The 22279-nt window shown below is 43.9% G+C and overlaps 2 protein-coding genes across 4 annotated transcripts in view; one reads left to right on the top strand and one right to left on the bottom strand.

Annotated features, from left to right (window-relative positions):
• The window catches only part of LOC132833303 (NACHT, LRR and PYD domains-containing protein 3-like), a 28146-nt gene extending 13605 nt beyond the window's left edge, over positions 1–14541 (top strand). The window contains exons 4-6 of the mRNA XM_060851469.1: positions 2348–2434; positions 6825–6908; positions 14199–14541. Coding sequence (XP_060707452.1) covers positions 2348–2434; positions 6825–6908; positions 14199–14541 — 514 coding nt within the window. The remainder of the gene's footprint in view (positions 1–2347; positions 2435–6824; positions 6909–14198) is intronic.
• A 5596-nt stretch (positions 14542–20137) lies between these two features.
• Positions 20138–22279, bottom strand: part of LOC132833370 (B-cell scaffold protein with ankyrin repeats-like) — a 290257-nt gene continuing 288115 nt past the window's right edge. For all 3 annotated transcript variants that reach the window (XM_060851590.1, XM_060851591.1, XM_060851592.1), the window contains one exon: positions 20138–20649. The gene's annotated coding sequence lies outside the window, so the exon portion shown is untranslated. The remainder of the gene's footprint in view (positions 20650–22279) is intronic.

The following is a 22279-nucleotide window of genomic DNA, read 5'->3' as shown; positions in this document are numbered from 1 at the left end:
GGTAAATTGGGCTGCAAGGCTCCTTCAGAGATATGCAATTGTAAGAGTTAGTTCCTGCATGTTAATAGTAATGCTACCCATCAACTTTAGCTCAGATGACTTAACAATACAAGTGTTTTACCGAATAAATTTAACAATGTGGGTTCAATGGCTGTACCAGCTCTACGAAGAAAGAATTGTCTAGAGCGGTTTTTCCCAAAGGGGAAAGTCAGTGGCAGACATCTCTGCAGATATTTCATTATGCTCAACAAACATTTCTTCTAGAAATGATGAGATGGATGAACCACCTGTATTTAACAAAGGTGATCAAAGAGAGTACTCAGTCAAAAACTAACACATACAAAGTACTGAAAACTAATCGTAGACTAGAAGATTGGGACTTTTTTAGGAACCAACACCAGATAACTTAAAAGCTAACAATGAGGGAGACAATTGATTATAAAAGCTAATTGGCATGAAATATAAAACATACAGCAAGAGCTTCTACAGATATATAAAAAGAGAGTAGCTATAGTAAACCTTGGAGAGTGCAACTGGGGTATTGTAACCAAGGATAAGGAAGAGGCACATAATTTAAACCAATATTTTTGGATGTTTTAATATTATATTTATATTAATATTTAATACTATAAGTGAAGTGCTAAAGGGAGGAAAGATCTTGGAACAGTTTCCAGTATGAGAAACAAACTAATGGGACTAAAGGCAGACAAGTTGCCAGGAGCAGATGACCTGTATCCAAGGGTTTTAAAGGACATAGCAGCAGAGATAAGAAGCATTGGTTAGATCACACTGGATTCTGGGAGGGTTTCAGCAGATCAAAAAACTGCTAATGTGATGCTCATGTTCAAGACAGGAGGAAGACAGAAAGCAGGAAGTTGTAGACCGGGGTTGGTCGAACATTTGTTTATTCTTAAGCAGGATATTTATAAAAGCTTAATGCAATCAAACAGAGTCAACATAATTTTGTGAAACGGAAATAATGTTTGACAAACTTGCTCGAATTCTTTGTCAATATAACAAATAGTTTTAATAAAGGGGAACCATAAAATGTTGTGCATTTGAATTTTCACAGGGCATTTGATAATGTGCCACATGAAAGGCTATTGCACAAGGGAGGAGCAGACGGTATTAGTGATAATATATGACCATCGATTGAGGAACGGTTTAACACAAAAGACATAGTATCTAGATTAATGAGTCTTGTTCAGATTGTAAAGATGTAACTTATGAAGTCCTGTCACAACAGTTAGTTCCTAAGGTTGCAATTATTTATTATCCATATCAATGACTTGGAATAGAGGGGTAGTGTAATGCATCCATATTTGCTGACAATACAAAATGAAGTGTATGGTCATACACTGTGGTATGAAGAATCAAAAGGAAGACTATTACTTAAATGGAGAGAGATTCCTAAAAAGTGTAGTAGAGAGGGAACTGGATGTCCTTGTGCATGAAACATAAACATCAGCATGTAGGTGCAGCAAATAATTAAGAAAGCAAATGGAATTTTGGCCTTTTATTGCTCGCGCGTTGGAGCTTAAAATAGGGAAGTTTTGTTCAAATTGTATAGAGTATTGATGAGGCTGCGTCTGGAGTACTATGTATAGTGTTGGTCCCAAAAATTAAAAGAAAGGATATATTGGCATTAGAGGCTGTTCAAAAGAGGTTTAAGAGATTGATTTCCAGGATGAAAGGGTTGACTTATCAAGAATAGCTAAACAGGTTAGGCCTTTATTAACTTAGAGTTTAGGTGAATGTGAGTGATCTTACAAGATTCTGAGAAGCTTGACAGGGTAGATGTTGAGAAGATGTTTCCACTAGTGAGGAAATCTTGAACTAGTGACATATGTACAGAATAAGGTGACTCTTATTCAAAACTGAGATGCGGAGGAATTAGTGAATGGCCGAAGTTCTCTACTACAGACAATTATGGAGGCTAGTGAATTATAGTGGTAGGTAAATTGTTGAAATATCAAGGAGTTGATGGGTATGCTGAGCTGGCATGAAAAAGGATTTGAAGACTGGGGCAAATCAGCCATTATCTTGAACGACAGGGCAGGCTTGCGGCTGAATGGCCTGCTACTGTTCCTGTCTCATATGTTATTTTTCTTGCATTGTGGTCACCCTCAAGCTTCACATAAATAATTTCCAGTCCTTAGTTGACGATGGCTCCTTGCAGACATACTGACCTGTATCGAAAGTTACATAATGACTAAAAGGTGATAGAAATGATATTTATGGATGTAAGGCTTTCACTAATGTAGATAGATTGAGGGCTTCAGAATGTAAAACCAAAACGAGACAGTTAGACTTCAAAAAACTTTCACTTCTATTTTTAACATTGTAGGTGTGGAGAAAATAAATTGGATTTTGAAGCAATTACATTTCTGTGCGAGCTGCTGAAGTCTCCAGACTACAAACTGAAGCTGCTGGGGTAATGCAACTCAATTCTTTACTGAACACACCAGAAATAGTCTCTGATATGTTTATATTGAGAGGTCTGTAAGTTAGTGGGTAATGTTCCTGCTTCTCAGCTAGAAACTCCTGTGTTGAGTCCCACCCAGGATTTGATGACCAAGGAAGGTGAGATTATAAGTCTGTGAAACAGTCTGATTATCAATTTTCAAATCCTTCCAACACATTCCGGTGGTGGGTGATAAAAAACAGGAATGATTCTTGGTCAGTCATTCAATGCAAAACAAGCTATTTTGGAGCCTCTACCATACTCCCCATAGCTCCAGCTATGATAGGATCTTGGCTGTGGATGACAGGATTCTGTGAGGTTCTATTCCCTAAAGTTGTGGCTCTGTCTGACTCCTAGATCTGTCATTCTGAGCAATGTCAAAATATAAGCCAAAACCCAGTCTCTGTCCAGGCACCACTGGTTCATTTATGCTTCGGTCACCTGTCCACAGGACACCAGTGCACATTCAATCTGACCTAAGAATTAGCAAAAATTGATTCTGACTTCTTCAGCACTGCTGACTGAAATGACCAGATGTAAATGAGCTCCCACTTTTGCTGCGCTCCAACCTTGTGACAAATTCTCCAATTTAGGAACATAGGAACAGGAGGAGCCATTCAACTCCTCAAGCCTATTCCACCATTCAATGAGATCATGGCTGAACTGTGGCCTAATTCTGTATGACTGCCTTTGGCTCATATCCCTTAACAATTCGGCTTAAACAAAAATTAACTCTCTCAGATTCAAAATTAACAACTGATCCACTGCCATTTGTGGAAGAGAGTTTCAAACCTCTGGCACCCTTTGTGTGTAGAAGTGCTTCCTTACATTTGTCCTGAATGATTTAGCCCTAATTTTCAGATTATAGAATTTTGAACTAGTGGAAACAGTTTATCTATTTATCATTTAGTTTGTCATTTGCTGTTAATATTTTGAAGACTTTGATTAGATCACCTCTTAACATTCTAAGTTCTATAGAAAACAAACCTAATTTGTACAATGTCTCCTCACAACCTAACCCATGAAGTCCAGGTATCATTCTTGTAAAGGTACAATGTACTCCCTCCAAGGCCAATATATTGCCCCTAATGTGTATTGCCCAGATTCCAAATGGGATAGCCCAAATTGTTAAGCTTCTCCATTGAGGGTTGACTGGGGTTCCCTGTTTTTACTCATCTGTCCCCTCCATTGTCACAATAAGGTTAATTCAAAAATGGATCTCTTCCCTTTTGGAAACCTTTCTCCTAGATTCAAAAGAACTTGTGTTTTGAAGGGGTCCAATTCAACCAGGCTGTCTTAGCGAAGGAGTGAGTTTATTAATCACGAAATGCGAGAAGCGTTAGTAATGTAACACAAACACATTAGAAATAAGAGGTGAACGCAAGAAGATGAAAGTGAAACAAATCTGATATACAGATTAATCTTTGAATTCTTTACAAAGAGCAAATGGTCGAACATTGTGATCATTACAGTAAAGGATACTAGAAGCCTTGACACTGGTAGTTGAACTGTCAGATCCATGACTTGAGTTTTGCAAATTGGTTGAAAATCTGTCGTTCTGATTTTACTGGAGTGTGATCGAATTCTGGCATTCATGATGAGAGAGAGTCCTTTTGTCTTGTTTCTATTTGTTGGGTTTACAGCACTTGGAATGAGAGAGAATCTCCCTTCTACTTCCAACATGGGAGTGACTCAGAGCTAGTTCTTTGGCTGTGATCATTATGGCATGCTAATGCTTGAACCCAGGCTAGTAAGTATGAGAACATCAGTCCCATTAGCACATTCCAGGGTTGAAATTGGCTTTTTAAACCCAGTACACAAAAATAAATCTACAGTTTTGGATATAATCTGTAGGAGATGTTTGCTGTTGGGAGCGGAGTTGTCAGCCCCTCAGTACGTTGTAGTGAGAAGCAATCACAATCTTTTCTGTTTTGAAAATAATTCCTACATAATTGCAAATCTTTAATTATTTCTGCTTTAAAGAAAACTTACTTGATCTATGTGGATTTGGCCATTAATTAATGTTCTCTCCATCAAATCGAAGCATTTCTATCAATCTCCCAACACTGTAAATTACCCTTTCCTTACATATGATTATTTTAATTAACTGTCTTTATATGTAAATTGTTTGGGGTCTGAATGGAAAAAAAGGTAAACTGGGAATTGAATTGCACTGAGGGGATATTGAACAAAATACAACTGAGCTTCAACGCCATGTTCTACTGGTGCACAGTTAACCTTTTAAAAAGTGAATGAGCTCACAGACAGTAACACATTCTAGAGTTTGAACAAGTTGCCAACAGAATTTGCACACTGCTCCAGACTTTAATATGAACACAATTTTGGTTAAGTGCATGTTGCAGTCTGCTAAATGTTTTATTTTAGTATTCTTTATCTCAAACAGTCTGGGTTGGACAGACATTGGGAATAATGAGTTGAGAGAACTTTGTGATGCGCTAAAGGACAACGAAACACTACAGGAGCTGTGGTACCTTGATCAACACTGGGCATTTCAGTCTGTATCGTTGTCTGCCTGTCTCACTTGTCTGACTGATTAGTTTTCTATTTGTCTGCTTGCCTGTTTATTGATCTACTATTGTTTGGTCTGTTTGCCTGTCTGTTGGATTGCCTATTGAGTTGTTTGTCTTTCTTTTGGGTTACTTGTGCATCAGGTTGCCTGTATATTGGCTTGTCTGTCTGTTCGGTTGTCATAGATCTGTATAGCACGGAAACAGACCCTTCGGTCCAACTTTTCCATGCTGATCAGATATCCTAACTTAATTAAGTCCCATTTGCCAGCACTTGGCCCATATCCCTCTAAACCCTTCCTATTCATATACCCATCCAGATGCTTTTTAAATGCTGCAATTGTACCAGCCTCCACCACTTCCTCTGGCAGCTCATTCCACACACCACTGTCTGCGTGAAAGAGTTGCCCCCTAGGTCCCTTTTATATCTTTCCCCTCTCACCCTAAATCTATTCCCACTAGCTCTGGACTCCCCACAGGGAAAAGACCTCGTCCATTTATCCTATCTATGCCCTTCATGATTTTATAATCTTCTGTAAAGTCACCCCTCAGCCTCTGATGCTCCAGGGAAAACAGCTCCAGCTTATTCAGCCTCTTCCTGTAGCTCAAATCCTTCAATCCTGGTAACGTCCTTGTAAATCTTTTCTGAACCCTTTCAAATTTCACTACATCCTTCTGATAGAAAGGAGACCAGAATTGCACACAATATTCCAAAAGTGGCTTAACCAATGTCCTGTACAACTGCAACATGACCTCTCAACTCCTAACCTCAATGCTCCAACCAATAAAGGAAAGCATATCAAACGCTTTCTTCACTATCCTGTCTACCTGTGACTCGACCGTCAAGGAATTATGAACCTGGACTCCAAGGTCTCTTTGTTCAGCAACACTCCCGAGAACCTTACCATTAAGTGTATAAGTCCTAATTTGATTTGCTTTCCCAAAATGCAGCACCTCGCATTTATCTAAATTAAACGCCATCTGCCACTCCTCAGCCCATCGGCTCATCTCATCAAGATCCTTTTGTAATCTGAGGTAATGACTTCGTTGTCCACTACATCTCAAATTTTGGTGTCATCTGTAAACTTACTAACTATTCCTCCTATGTTCACATCCAAATCATTTATGTAAATTACAAACAGTAGAGGACCCAGCACCGATCCTTGTGGCAGTCTACTGCTCACAGGCCTCCAATCTGAAAAACAACCCTCCATCACCATCCTCTAATTTCTACCTTTGAGCCAGTTCTGTATCCAAATGACTAGTTCTCCCTGTATTCCAGGAGATCTAACCTTGCTAATCAGTCTCCCATGGAAATCCATATAGATCATGTCCACAGCTCTGTCCTCATCAATCCTCTTTGTTACTTCTTCAACAAACTCAATCAAGTTTGTGAGACATGATTTCCCACGCACAAAGCCATTTTGATTATTCCTAATCAGTCCTTGCCTTTCCAAATACACGTACATCCTGTCCCTCAGGATTCCCTCCAACAACTTGCCCACCACCGATGTCAGGGTCACTGGTCCATAGTTCCCTGGCTTGTCTTTTCCTTACCATCTTTCTTAAATAGTGTCACCACGTTTACCAACCTCCAGTCTTCCGGCACCTCATCTGTGACTATCGATGATACAAATATTTCAGCAAGAGGCCCAGCAATCTCTTCCCTAGCTTCCCACCGAGTTCTAGGGTACACCTGATCAGGTTGTGGTGATTTATCCACTTTTATGTGTTTCAAGACATCCATATGGACATTGCCTTTTGTGTTATCTGTCTGTCTGTTCGGGCTGTTTGTCCAGTTGTTGAAGAGCAAACTCACTGTTCTTTTTCAGGATTGAAGGTTGTAATGCGGATTATGATGGAGTATCTGGATTTACGGCAATCTCTTCCACTAATACTACATTAAAGAAAGTGGTGTAAGTAGCACAAATGTAACTCTGTTAATGTTCAATGTTGCTACAATTACCCTTGTGAATATTAATAAACACTTCAGGGTTAAGTATTCTTTGTATTTGTATATGATGGATACAGCTGCTAGGGAAGATTGAACAGGTGAGGTCTACTCTAGAAATTAGAAGGCTGAGGGGTGACCAGACCGAAGCCCGTAAAATTGTGAAAGGCCTTGAAGGCTTTTTGATTTTTTGAAGGAAACCAGAACTAGGAACCCTAAATCTGAGAAATATCTAACAAATCCATCAGATAATTCTGTAAAAAAAAATCTTTATCCTGTGAAAACAAATGGTCTCGTTCTGGAATGGACCAGTTCCGTGGTGAGAATATGGAACTCGCTACCACAGTGATCGAGGTGAATATTCCCTTTGTTTAGATGCTCAAAGCTTACAGACAGTTTAGAAAGTTGGACAGAGGATATGAGATTACTTGAAGACCATTCTGCAGACCAATGTTTGACTACCCTGAATAAGTAAAAAAAAAACTCCTCCCTCATTTTTGGATGTTAAATGGAGACACCAGAGGAAATGATTACTGGTGAAACGTTCTGCTGAAACATTCAATCAGTTTACAAGCAAGGGTGATGGAAAGCACTCTAACCAGTACTCCACTGCTAGAGTCTCAAATGTACGCTGCCTGAAGCCACTGTGGATTCCTCCAACACTGATCAGATTTGGGCTAAAAGCCCTGGCATCTAAAAGAAATGAATAAGGAGTTGGGGGCTTTGTTTAGAGAACCTCTCTGATTAGTGTCGGGTCAAACCCAAGCCAGGGATTTGGCATCAGGTTTAAAGCAGGGTGAAGAACTTGAGTGGGGCCCCTGAGTGTGGATTAGGCTGTGTAATTGGTCCATGGATTATTACCTGTAGTTGACTTAGTTGATACGGTTTGAAATAGCAGAACCTGGCTGTGTGGAATGCTGCTCCTGCAATATGTGGGAAATCAGGGACACTTCTAGTCTCCATGGTGACTACATAAGCAGGAAGTGTGTTCAGCTGCAGTTTCTGATTTGCTGCATAGAGCATCTGGAACTACAGATGGATTTATTATGGAGCATGAGGCTGAGATAGCACTTCTAGTGAGCTGGTCACACCATGAGTAGGGGGAACACAGACAGGGAAGAGTTCAGTGAAGACTAGAAGACGAGTAAGCATGGGCAGGCAGTGCAGGAGTCCCCTTCGGCTATTCCCCTCTCGAACAATACACCGTTTTGAATACTATAGCCTCACCTGGGAAATCAGCAGCGGCCAAATCAGTGAGACCAGCCAGAGGTTGTGGTCCACATTGGTACGAGTGACACAGGCAGGAAGAGAGATGAGGAAGTGAAGAAGTGGGACCTCTAAGGTTGTAATCTTGGAATGACTCCCTCTGCCACATGCCAGTGAAGCTCAGAATGGGAAGATAGTTAAATACAGTACTAAAGAGCTAGTATAAGAGGGAGGGCTTCAGATATATGGATCATTGGGATGTCCTCTGGGACAGGTGGGACCTGTACGAGAAGGATGGGTTGCATCTAAACTGGAAGGGCACGGGCATCCTGGCAAGGAAGTTTACTAATGCCACTTGGGAGAGTTTAAACTAGTGTGGTGGTGGCGGGGGTGGGAGGGAGAAGGAATGTTGCAGCTACATCAGCAACTACAATGACCAAGGAGTCAGACTTAGGCTAGTAAGACTAAGAGGAAGGAGAGACAGGGAGAGGTTACTGAACACAGCAAGACTGGTGGTCTGAATTGAATTTGTTTTAATGTGAAGATTTATGACAGATGAAGGTAAAGCAGATGAATTTAAGAGCTTGGATTAGTACGTCTATCTATGATGTTGCAGATTGGTTGAGAGGGGGACAAGACTGGCAACTTAACATTCCAGGGCTTAGATGTTTCAGGTGAGACAGACAGGGATGTAAAAGAGGTGGGGGAGTTGTATTATTGATATTAGAGAACATCACAATTACACTGAGGGAGGATATCTTGGAGGAGTCATCCAGTGAGGCCACATGGACAGAGCTCAGAACGAGGAAGGCTGCAATCACTATAATAGACCTCCCAACAACCAGCAGGTGGCAGAGGAACAGAAATGTGGATAGATTATGGAAAAATTGAAAAATAAAATGGTCATCGTGATGAGTGATTTTAACTTCCCTTTCACTGTAAAGTTGACTGGGACTCACTTCGTGCCACGGTCTTGGATAGAGGAGAATTTGTTGGTGCAACCAGGATATGTCTTTGAAACAATGTGTAAATAGTCCACCTAGGGAAGGGGCCATACTAGACCTAGTATTGGGGAATGAGCCCAGCCAGGTGATTCAAAGTTTCAGTGGGGTAGCATTTTAGCAACAGTGACCATAATTCTGTTACATTTTAAATTAGGGATAAAGACAAGAGTAGTCCATGAGTGAAAGTACTAAACTGGCGCTAACTACCACAATATTAGGCAGGATCAGAGGAATGTAGATTGAGGGCAGCTGTTTAAGGGTAGATCCACATCTGGCACATGGAAATCTTTTAAAGACCAGTTGACCACAGCTCAGGATCAGTATGTTCTTGTGAAAATGAAGAAGGATGGCAAAACTTGGGAACATTGGATGACGAAGGAATTAAGAGCTTAGTCAAGAAGAAAAAAGAGGCATATGTAAGGTTTAGGAAACTGTAGATAGATAAAGCCCTTGAAGAATACAAGGATAGCAGGAAACAACTCAAGCAAGGAATTAGGAAGGGTAAAACGGGCCATGAAATGTATTTGGCAAACAGGATGAAGAAAAATCCCAGCTGTTTTATACATATATAAGCAGCAAGAGGGAAGCTAGGGAAAGGATAAATCTACTCAAGGACAAAGGAGGAAACTTATGCATGAAAGCAGAGGAAGTGAATGAGGTCCTTAATGAATACTTTGCATTGGTATTCACAAAAGAGAAGGATATGGTAAATGTGAGTCTCTAATATGTTGATATTCTGTGCATTTCAATATGAAAAAAGGAGGCTTTGGGTATTTTGAAATGCATTAAGGCAGGCAAAACCCAGCACCTGATGGAATTTCTCCCAGAATGCGGGGAAGGCAGGTGAGGAAATTGCTGGGGCCCTGCACAAACTCTTTGTGTCCTCGTTCGTCACAGTAGAGTTCCCAGGGGACTAGAGAATAGCCAACATTGTTCCTTTGTTTAAGAAGAGCAACAGGGATAATCTGGGAAATTATTGGTTGGTGAGTCTTACATCAATGATAGGGAAATTATTGAAGAAGATGCTTAGGGATAGGATTTAATCAAATTTGGAAAACTATGGGCTTATCATTGACAGGCAGCATGGCTTTGTGTAGGGAAAGTTGTGTCTCACAAACTTGATTGAATATATTTGAGCAAGTGATAAAGATGATTGATGAGGGCGGGTGTAGATGTTGTCTGCATGGACTTTAGCAAGGCCTTTGACCAAGGTTCCTCATGGCAGGCTGACACAAAAGGTGAAGTCACATGGGATCCATAGTGAGCTGGTAAGATGGATACAGAACAGGCTTAGTCGTAGAAAGCAGACAGTAGAAGTGGAAGTGTCTCTTTCTTACTGGAGGTCTGTGACCAGTGGTGTTCCATAGAGATCAGTGCTGGGAATCCTGTCGCTTGTAATACATAAAAATGATTTTGAGGAGAGTGTGGCTGGCTTGATTAATAAGTTTCTGTATGACACAAAGAATGGTGGTGCAAATGTGTTGCTGGTCAAAGCACAGCAGGCCAGGCAGCATCTCAGGAATAGAGAATTCGACGTTTCGAGCACAAGCCCTTCATCAGGAATAAGAGAGAGAGCCAAGCAGGCTAAGATAAAAGGTAGGGAGGAGGGACTAGGGGGAGGGGCGATGGAGGTGGGATAGGTGGAAGGAGGTCAAGGTGAGGGTGATAGGCCGGAGTGGGGTGGGGGCGGAGAGGTCAGGAAGAGGATTGCAGGTTAGGAGGGCGGTGCTGAGTTGAGGGAACCGACTGAGACAAGGTGGGGGGAGGGGAAATGAGGAAACTGGAGAAATCTGAATTCATACCTTGTGGTTGGAGGGTTCCCAGGCGGAAGATGAGGCGCTCCTCCTCCAGCCGTCGTGTTGTTGGGTTCTGCCGGTGGAGGAGTCCAAGGACCTGCATGTCCTCGGTGGAGTGGGAGGGAGAGTTAAAGTGTTGAGCCACGGGGTGATTGGGTTGGTTGGTTCGGGCGGCCCGGAGGTGTTCTCTGAAGCGTTCCGCAAGTAAGCGGCCTGTCTCACCAATATAGAGGAGGCCACATCGGGTGCAGCGGATGCAATAGATGATGTGTGTGGAGGTACAGGTGAACTTATGGCGGATATGGAAGGATCCCTTGGGGCCTTGGAGGGAAGTGAGTGTGGAGGTGTGGGCGCAAGTTTTACATTTCCTGCGGTTGCAGGGGAAGGTGCCGGGGGTGGAGGTCAGGTTGGTGGGGGGTGTGGATCTGACGAGGGAGTCACGAAGGGAGTGGTCCTTGCGGAACGCTGATAGGGGAGGGGAGGGAAATATATCCTTGGTGGTGGGGTCCGTTTGGAGGTAGCGGAAATGGCGGCGGATGATACGTTGTATACGGAGGTTGGTGGGGTGGTAGGTGAGAACCAGTGGGGTTCTGTCTTGGTGGCGGTTGGAGGAGCGGGGCTCAAGGGCGGAGGAGCGGGAAGTGGAGGAGATGCGGTGGAGGGCATCGTCGATCACGTCTGGGGGGAATCTGCGGTCCTTGAAGAAGGAGGCCATCTGGGCTGTGCGGTGTTGGAATTGGTCCTCCTGGGAGCAGATGCGGCGGAGACGAAGGAATTGGGAATATGGGATGGCGTTTTTGCAGGGGGCAGGGTGGGAGGAGGTGTAGTCCAGGTAGCTGTGGGAGTCAGTCGGTTTATAATAGATGTCTGTGTTGAGTCGGTCACCCGAGATAGAAATGGAAAGGTCTAGGAAGGGGAGGGAGGAGTCTGAGACAGTCCAGGTGAATTTCAGGTCGGGATGGAAGGTGTTAGTAAAGTTGATGAACTGTTCAACCTCCTCGTGGGAGCACGAGGCAGCGCCGATACAGTCATCGATGTAGCGGAGGAAAAGGTGGGGGGTGGTGCCAGTGTAGTTGCGGAAGATGGACTGTTCCACATATCCTACGAAGAGGCAGGCATAGCTGGGGCCCATGCAGGTGCCCATGGCAACTCCTTTAGTTTGGAGGAAGTGGGAGGATTGAAAAGAGAAGTTATTCAGGGTGAGGACCAGTTCAGTCAGTCGAAGGAGGGTGTCAGTGGAAGGGTACTGGTTGGTGCGGTGGGAAAGGAAGAAGCGGAGGGCTTTGAGTCCTTCGTGATGGGGGATGGAGGTGTACAGGGACTGGATGTCCATAGTGAAAATAAGGCGTTGGGGACCGGGGAAGCGAAAATCCTGGAGGAGGTGGAGGGCGTGCGTGGTGTCCCGAACGTAGGTGGGGAGTTCTTGGACTAAAGGGGACAGGACCGTGTCGAGGTATTGGGAGATGAGTTCGGTGGGGCAGGAGCAGGCTGAGACAATGGGTCGGCCGGGGCAGTCAGGTTTGTGGATTTTGGGCAGGAGGTAGAAACGGGCGGTGCGGGGTTGTGGGACTATGAGGTTGGAGGCGGTGGATGGGAGATCCCCTGAGGTGATGAGGTCCTGGATGGTCTGGGAGATGATGGTTTGGTGGTGGGAGGTGGGGTCGTGGTCAAGGGGGCGATAAGAGGAGGCGTCCGCGAGCTGGCGTTTGGCTTCAGCGGTGTACAGGTCAGTGCGCCAAACTACCACCGCGCCTTTTACACAAAGAATGGTGGGGTGTGTGTGTGTGTGTGTGGGGGGGGGGGGGGGGGGGGGGGGGGAGAAGGAGGGGGTGGTTTGATAGTGAGGAGGATTGCCAGAGGATACCAGAGGATACTGATAGGCTGAAGATTTGTGCAGAGAAATGACAGGTGGAATTTAATTTGGACAAACGCAAGATGATACATTTTGGAAGATCTAATACAGTAAGGAAGTATACGGTAAATGGCAGAACCCTTCATAGTATCAACATACCAAGGGATGTTTGCATACAGGTGCACAGTTCCTGAAAGTGGCTACACAAGTGGATAAGGTGGCCAAGAAGATAATTGACATACTTGTCTTCATAGATTGGAGCATACAGAATAAAAACTGGCAAGTTATGTTAGCCACACTATCAAAAGGATGTTGAGGCTTTGGAGAGAGTACAGAAATGGTTTACCAGGATGTTGACCCGGGGTTTTTGTGGGTGCCCATGGCAACTCCTTTAGTTTGGAGGAAGTGGGAGGATTGAAAAGAGAAGTTATTCAGGGTGAGGACCAGTTCAGTCAGTCGAAGGAGGGTGTCAGTGGATGTTGCCTAGTTTGGAGGGCATTAGCTGTAAGGATAGATTGGTCAAACTGGGTTTGTTTTCACTTGAATGTTGAAGGATGAGGGTGGCCTGATAGAAGATTACAATATCATGAGAGGTATAGATAGAATGAATAGTTAGAATTTTTTTCCCAGAGTAGAAATGTCAATTACTTTGAATATCGGTTTAAGGTAAAAGGGGGTAAGTTTAAAGGAGATGTGAGAGGCAATTTAAATATTTTCATAGAGAATGAGATGTGCCTAGAACGCACTGCCAGAGGTGGTACAAACAATAGCAACATTTAAGAGACGGGGAATAAAGGGCTATGGACTGTGTAGTGGTAAAAGATTTTTAGTTTAGAAAGGCATCATGTGTTGGCATAGTGCTAGTGGACTGAAGGGCCTGTTGCTGAGCTGTACTATTCTTTGCCCTTTGTTCTTAGTTCTGCAGAGAGACTTGAGGTGGTGAAACTTCCCTTCAAACGTTCTCTTTCCTGTAGAGATTTAATGGAGATATCCAAAAAAGGTTTTGAAAGACTGAATCCGGAGAAACTGCATACACTGCCATGACAGTCAGTAATCAGAGGGTCATAATTTAAAGTTAGTTATGAAAGAGGTGAAAATATGTTTTTACATGGTGAGCTGTTGTGATCTGGAACATGGGTCTGAAAGGATGGTGGGATAGGAACTTTCAAAAAGAAATTAGGAGAACATAGAAAAGCAAAAAAAATTGCAGGATTTCTGGAAAAACCTAGGGACATCAGAAACAAAATAAATATCTCTTTGAAAGAGCTGGCAGAGGTATGATGGGTTGAATAGCCTTGTCTACTATCTGATTGTCAGTCAAACCTACGTGAAGAAAGAATGATACTTCCCTGCAGAATCTGTTCCATGTTTCATGTTGTGATTCTGTTATTTTCCAGGTTAATTGGAAACTGCCTTCAAGAGAAGGATTTGGTGAAACTGTCCCAAAAGCTGAACCCTTCCAATTCTGGTTTTCTCATCACAGGGTTCAATGACGATCGTAGCCAGTGGGTGGGTTGGTGTGACTGGATTCTTCAGAGGTGCCAACTGTGTGACAATGAGAAACTTGTCTATTTTCTCATTAAAATCTTTAACAATTTTGTCCAAAATAGTACCTTCACATGGATGCCACAGTGGTGTAAAGAACTACAGGAACTTTTACAAAACAGGATTCAGAAATGCATGTCAGAGGAAATCCGAACTAAGCTGGAGAAGCTCAAAGAAACGATTAGTCAACACTGAGGAGAAAAGTATTATAATTCTGCAAGGTTTAACAAAAAGTGATGTTGGTAATTCAATTGATTAGCTCTACTAAAGAATCAGAACTGACAAAATAGGCAGAATGGCTATTAATTAACACCTTTTCTTTTGCAAAATGTATTTAGGAGGAATGTTCCCAATATTATTTTTCAGCATATATTGGGTTATATTTAATTTGGGGATGTAGGATTTCGTTATGCTCTTATATACAGGTACAGATTAAAACTATGGTTGTTGCGTTTGGAGATGTCTTTGTAATGTGTATGTCTGTAAATACAAGATTAAGTTTGTTTTCACTTGAATGTTGAAGGATAAGGGTGGCCTGATAGTAGATTACAAAATCATGAGAGGTTCTAGTTGCCAGAGGATACAGACAGGATGGAGATTTGTGCAGAGAAATGACAGGTGGAATTTAATTTGGACAAATGCAAGATGATGCATTTTGGAAGATCTAATTCAGGAAGGAAGTATTGGTTCTAGTTCGATCTTTTAGCACCTAACTATCTGATCCTGTAACCTATGACAAATAATTTTAAATATTAATAATCAATGAATTAGTCTAGCCTTCCCCCAGCCCCTTCCCCCTCCCTCTATTTACCTCTGGGCTTCTCTCCCCCTCCCCAGTCCTGACGAAGGGTTTTGGTCCAAAGTGTTAACCTTCCTGCTTCTCGGATGCTGTCTGTCCTGCTGTGCTTTTCCAGCTTCCTACCTATTAACTCTGGCTTCCAGCGTCGCGGTCCTGACTGTGAGCAATTAATCAGTTTGTCACAGCACTGGTTCGATAAAGAATTTTGGCTGTATCTCAGGAGAATACTTCTTGGAATAGATAACATGATATTGTTTGTCTGCAACTGAAAAGTCGCAAGGTAAAGGACATCTCTCACAGTGCAACACTCTCTCCAGACTGTAGTGAAATACCAACTGAGATTTCATTAACCATTCAACCTACAGCCTCTTGCACAAAGGCCAGAAAGCCAATAAATGAGTCATACAGATACTTGTGAGCAAGTCTCTGAGTGCCGCGTCTGAAATTTGATACCATCTGATCATGAAATGTTAAACTGAGGTCTCAAACGTCTCCCTTGATGGACATAAGACAATATCCTCTGGTCCTCTTTTGAAGAAGACTGGGCAAGTGCTCCCTGGTTTCCCCACCAATATTCATCCCTCAATCAACATTTTTATTTCCACACTACTATTTGTGGAATCTTGCTGTATGCGAATTAGCTGCCCCATTTCCTACATTACAACAGTACTGATACTTCAATAAAAAAATTCTGAATTGGCTTTAAACCACTTTGGAATGTTGTGAAAATGTACTTCCACGAGAATATCTTTCCATGCTGCGTGTGAACTGTAGGAAAGTCACCCCCTCACTGTGGAGTCTGAACTTAGAAAATAACCCACTTTCATTGAAACATGTTCTTCTTCCCTTGTACCTTTCAACAATCGTAATTTATAATTGTGACAGCAATTCAACAAAGTATGGTTATCAACAATACTGTCAGTGATTGTGTACAGTAGGTGTGTAGTTTGAGCAGTTTTCACATATTCAGGACATACCAAAATGCTGACCACCTGTGATGGTGCGACTCTCCCACAGCACTGACCCTCCGACAGTGCGGCACTCCCTCAGCACTGACCCTCTGACAGTGCGGCACTTCCTCAGCACTGACCCTCTGACAGTGCGGCACTCCCTCAGCACTGACCCTCTGACAGTGCGGCACTCCCTCAGCACTGACTCTCTGACATTGTGGCACTCCCTCAGGACTGACCTTCCAACAATGCGGCACTCAGTAAGTACTGCATCCCTCAGACAGTGCAGCACTCCCTCAGCACTCCCTCGATGCTGATCCTCCGACAATGTGGCACTCCCTCACTACTGACCGTCTGACGGTTCAGCATTCCCTTATTACTGACCCTCTGACAGTGTCACACTCCCTCAGTGATAACCTTTCAACAGTGCAGCACTCCCTCAGTGCTGACCTCTGATACTGCAGCACTCTCTCACCACCGACCCACTGACCGTGTGGCACTTCCTTAGTTCTGACCCTCTGACAGTGTGGCACTCCCTCAGTACTGACTCTCCGACAGTGCGGCACTTCCTCAGTACTGACCTTCTGACAGTGTGGCACTCCCTCGGTACTGACCCTCTGACAGTTAGGCACCCCTTAAGAACTGACCCTCCAACAGTGCTGCATCCCTCAGCACTGACCTTCTGATAGCACAGCACTCCCTCAGTGCTGACCTTCCACCAATGCGGCATTCCCTCAGTACTGACCTTCTGACGGTTCAGCACTCCTTTATTACTGATCCTCTGACAGTGTCACACTCCCTCAGTGCTAACCTTTCAACAGTGCCACACTCCCTCCGTGCTGACCCCCTGATACTGCAGCACTCCCCCACTACTGACCCTCTGATCGTGTGCCACTTCCACAATACTGGCGCCCTGACAGCGGGGCACTCCCTCAGCAGTGACCCTCTGACAGTGTGGCACTCCCTCAGCAGTGACCCTCTGATAGTGCAGCACTCCCTCAATATTGACCCTCTGACAGTGCGTCACTCCTTAAGTACTGACCCTCCAACAATGCAGCACTCCCTCAGTCCCGACCCTCTGACGGTGTGGTACTCCCTCAGTACTGAGCCTCCGACAATGCAGCACTCCCTTAGAACTGACCCAACGACAGTGCGGCAGTCCCTAAGTACTGACCCTCCGATAGTGCAGCATTCCCTCAGTACCGTCCCTCCAACAGTGCAGCATCCCCTAAGTCAGGCAGCATCCAAGGAGCAGGAGAATCAACGTTTTAGGCATGAGCACTTTTTCAGGAATGAGGAAAGTGTGTCCAGCAGGCTAAGATAAAAGGTAGGGAGGAGGGACTTGGGGGAGGGGCATTGGAAGTGCGATAGGTGGAAGGAGGTCAAGGTGAGGCGATAGGCCGGAGTGGTGATGGGGGCGAAGAGGTCAGGAAGAAGATTGCAGGTTAGGAGGGCAGTGCTGAGTTCGAGGGATTTGACTGACACAAGATGGGGGTTGGGGAAATGAGGAAACTGGAGAAATCTGAGTTCATCCCTTGTGGTTGGAGGGTTCCCAGGCGGAAGATGAGGCGCTCTTCCTCCAGCTGTCATGTTGCTATGTTCTGGCGATGGAGGAGTCCAAGGACCTGCATGTTCTTGGTGGAGTGAGAGCGGGAGTTGAAATGTTGAGCCACGGGGTGGTTGGGTTGGTTGGTCCGGGTGTCCCAGAGGTGATCTCTGAAACGTTCCACAAGTAGGCGGCCTGTCTCCCCAATATAGAGGAGGCCACATTGGGTGCAGCGGATGCAGTAATTGATGTGTGTGGAGGTGTAGGTGAATTTATGATGGATATGGAAGGATCCCTTGGGGCCTTGGAGGGAAGTAAGGGGGGTGTGTGGGCGCAAGTTTAGCATTTCGTGCGGTTGCAGGGGAAGGTGCCGGGAGTGGAGGTTGGGTTGGTGGGGGTGTGGACCCGACTAGGGAGTCACGGAGGGAGTGGTCTTTTCGGAACGCTGGTAGGGGAGGGGAGGGAAATATATCCCTGGTGGTGGGGTCCGTTTGGAGGTGGCGGAAATGACGACGGATGATACGATGTATGTGGAGGTTGGTAGGGTGGTAGGTGAGGACCAGTAGGGTTCTGTCCTGGTGGCGATTGGACGGGCGGGGCTCAAGGGCAGAGGAGTGGGAAGTGGAGGAGATGCGGTGGAGAGTATCGCATCTGGGGGAAATTGCAGTCTTTGAAGAAGGAGGCCATCTGAGTTGTACAGTATTGGAACTGGTCCTCCTGGGTGCAGATGCGGTGGAGACGAAGGAATTGGGAACATGGGATGGTGCTTTTACAGGGAGTAGAGTGGGAGAAGGTGTAGTCTAGTTCTGGCGATGGAGGAGTCCAAGGATCTGCATGTCCTTGGTGGAGTGGGAGTCCTTGGACTCCTCCATCGCCAGACCATAGCAACATGACGGCTGGAGGAAGAGCGCCTCAGCTTCTGCCTAGGAACCCTCCAACCACAAGGGATGAACTCAGATTTCTCCAGTTTCCTCATTTCCCCTCCCCCCACCTTGTCTCAGTCAAATCCCTCGAACTCAGCACCGCCCTCCTAACCTGCAATCTTCTTCCTGACCTCTCCGGTCCCACCCCACTCCGGCCTATCACCCTCACCTTAACCTCCTTCCACCTATCGCATTTCCAACGCCCCTCCCCCAAGTCCCTCCTCCCTACCTTTTATTTTAGCCTGCTGGACACACTTTCCTTATTCCTGAAGGAGGGCTCATGCCCGAAACATCGATTCTCCTGCTCCTTGGATGCTGCCTGACTGCTGCACTTTTCCAGCAACACATTTTCAGCTCTGATCTCCAGCATCTGCAGTCCTCACTTTCTCCTAGGCATTCCCTAAGTACTGACTCTCTGACAGTATGGCATTCTCTGAGTACTGACCTTCCAACAGTACAGCACTCCGTTTATTTAACTCTCGAACAATGTGGCACTCCCTCAGTACTGAGCCTCTGACAGTGCAGCTCTAACTCAGTACTGACCCTCTGACAGTGTAGCACTCCCTCAGTGCTAACGTTTCAACTGTGCAGCATTCTTTCAGTGGCACTCTCTTAGTACTGACCATCCAACAGTACAGCACTCCCTTAGTACTAATCCTCTGACAATGCAGCACTCCCTCAGTCCTGACACTCTGATAATGCGACACTCCCTTAGCACTGACCCTCTGACAGTACAGCACTCCCTCAATACTGACCTTCTGACAGTGCAGCACTTCCTCAGCACTGACCCTCTGACAGTGTGGCACTCCCTTAGTACTGACCCTCCGACAGTGTGGCACTCCCTCAGTACTGACCCTGTGACAATGCGGCACTCCGTCAGCACTGACCCTCCGACACTGCAGCACTCCCTCAGCACTGACCCAACGACATGCAGCACTCTCAAAGTCCTGATCCTCTGATAGTGCAACACTCCCTCAGTATTTAGCCTCCAACAGTTCAGCATTCCCCCAGCACTGACCCTCCTGACGGTGCAGCATTATTTGTGATCCTTATTAGAGGTAGTCTGACACTGCTGCTCCTCATTAGTGACCCTCCAATAGAGTGTTAGTCCGTCATTACGGACTCTCTATGGTGTGATACCTCCTGAGTCCTAATCCTTTGACAGTGTGGCAGCATCAGTCTCTCTACTTTGTTTAAGTCTCAAGCATTTTTTGATTCTGAGTTAACCCACTGATGTTACTTGCATTGAGTTTCTGTTTCTACAGCACTTTTGTTAATATTGCAATTACTTTTTTTCTTTATGGTCTTCTGGTGGGAGTGCAAGTGAAAGCTAGCAACAGGAGACACTTCCTGGCAACTTAACCTTTTCTAAGTTTTGAAGATGTGTCATCTTCTGTGTGGCCATTTGTATAGAGTTGGTTTTCAAAATCTAGATTTCATATCACTGTGAAGAAACATTTGCATTAAATGTATTTATTTTTCATGAAAGCTTCATTCTGCCAGAATAATGAAATAACAAAGCTTGCTGTTAAAACTTGCAATCAGTGAAAAAATTGTAATTAGCAGCTGCTCAGTGAAGGAATTAAAATTAAAACATCAATGTAATGTTTATCCATTAGAGATGCAGAGTTTACAAATCTTGAATTCTGTCTTGATAAAATCACAATTGGAGACCAGCTGTTTTGCGGATGAAATAAAATTTATGGAATATTTTCCTTGGGCTTTTCTACTGACGTGAATCCTCATTACGACTGGACTGGAAGCATGGTACCGACGCTGTAGATTAATTCTGAATGTGAGTGGGTATAACAGTCTTATTTATGAATAGTTTTAGCTCCTCTCTCTCCATAAAATATTTCATACAAAATCCAGTGAAAATGGAACAGTATCCTCATAATAAATAATATCTGATGCAGGTCAGGTCAATGGTTGATCATCGTCCTGCACCTTCATGCCTTTTGTTAAATGTTACTGTGATTAGAACCTTCTGAAGCTTTAATTCATTTGCGCAGATTGAAGAGTATAGCTGGCTGAAATTCCACGTCCTTGCTTTGGCAGTGAAAACCACAAACACAGACTGTAAATCTACAGAAATAAAACAAGAAATGACAAGATATTTTGTTAATCTCCAATATTGTTTCTTGAAGGTAAAATATAATTAATCAACAGATCCTGTGGAGTTACATAATGCTATTTACAAACCGTGGACATCAGATGGTACTGATTACCCAGTGAAATACTTTTATCAAGTGTAGTTGCTGTAATAATGTAGGAAACAGTTTGTGCACAGTTTCCCAAACAGCAATATGATAAAAAGCCATATACTATAATCTGATTTCAGTGACTTTGGTTGTAGGATAAATATTGGTCCAGAAGAGTAATAAAAACTTGTATTTATAAAACAACTCTAAATGTACTAAGGGCCTAAAGTGCTTCAAAACAGAAATTCACACCAAGTCACAAAGACATTATGGTCAGAGGTAGGTATTAAGGAGCCTCTGAAAGATGGAGAGGTTTAGAGAGGCAATTCTAGAGCTCAGGACCAAGACTGGTGATGGCATGGCTGCCATTAAATTGGAAATGTACAAACAGCCAAAATTAAAAGAAGTGCAGAGACCTTGGAGGCTGTGGGGCTGTAGGAGATCAGAGAGATAGGAAAGCAGTGAACCAATGGGCACGAGGAAATAAATAACTTCCTATCTCAAAAGAGAGTGACTATGGGGCCACTCATGTACACTTGTGAATGAATGATGTGTCTCATTTTAAAGTCTCGACTGAAAGAAGCAGCAGAATTTAAGGAGGAAATTACACTGATCCTGTCCAAAAAGAAAGGATGAAATTACATTGCAGGGGTATCTATGACCCTTGTTTTTTCCTCCTACAATAAAGAACCATGTCTGCAGAATATTTAGGGCTTTTGTTCATTGCAACATTTCAAAAGTTCTCCCTTGTTCTGTGCTGGCTCTAAGGAAATCCCCTGAAAATTCTCAGACCGAGCTAATCTATATAGGACTGAAGATGACAAGACCATTTCTATCTTTGGCTTGTCCATAAACAGGAAATGCTGGAAATATGCAGCAGATCTAGCTGCATTTATGGAGACAGAATCAGAGTTAATGATTTGGAAAGGTAATTGAATATTTACAGTATTTTCTGGTTGTATTTCAGGTATCGACAATCTGCAGCAGTTTAATTTCATCTTTATTTCAATGGATTGTGACTATTGATTTTGGTGGTTTTAGTAACACTGCAACTTCCTCTTGATTATTATCTTGTTGTCACTCAATGTTTAAGCTTTGTTCATTAGACATTTTAAAAATAAAATGGCTTTGATTAGAAGTTAAACCTTTCTGGTTTGGTTGCTGGTCTTTAACTGTCATATGGACAGTTGTGTGACATTGAAAAGGCTATTTTCCTGAGGTCTATGGGAATGAGTGCTGAAATAACTCCACAGAGGCAGGTATGCCTTCACCAAATCATCCTTTATTTACACGTGGACAGTCTGTGACATCGATCCAGCTCTCTCAGAGCCAGCTCTCAGAGTGTTTGTGTACTTTCTTCCCCTTTCTTTTTCTGCCAAACTGCGGTAGTGCTTATTTTCCAGCACCCATGTTGTGTTTGTGCAGGTGTAGGATCCAGTGAAGAATGAGTTCAGAAATCTTTATCGATATTCCACCACCAGGAAGAAAAGAAACTCCTGAGTGGCCAGTGAAAA

The sequence above is a fragment of the Hemiscyllium ocellatum genome, chromosome 36 (assembly GCF_020745735.1).
Source record: "Hemiscyllium ocellatum isolate sHemOce1 chromosome 36, sHemOce1.pat.X.cur, whole genome shotgun sequence".
Taxonomy (NCBI): Eukaryota; Metazoa; Chordata; class Chondrichthyes; order Orectolobiformes; family Hemiscylliidae; genus Hemiscyllium; species Hemiscyllium ocellatum.
The sequence above is the reverse complement of the archived record's forward strand: the minus strand, read 5'-3'. Positions and strand labels throughout refer to the sequence as shown.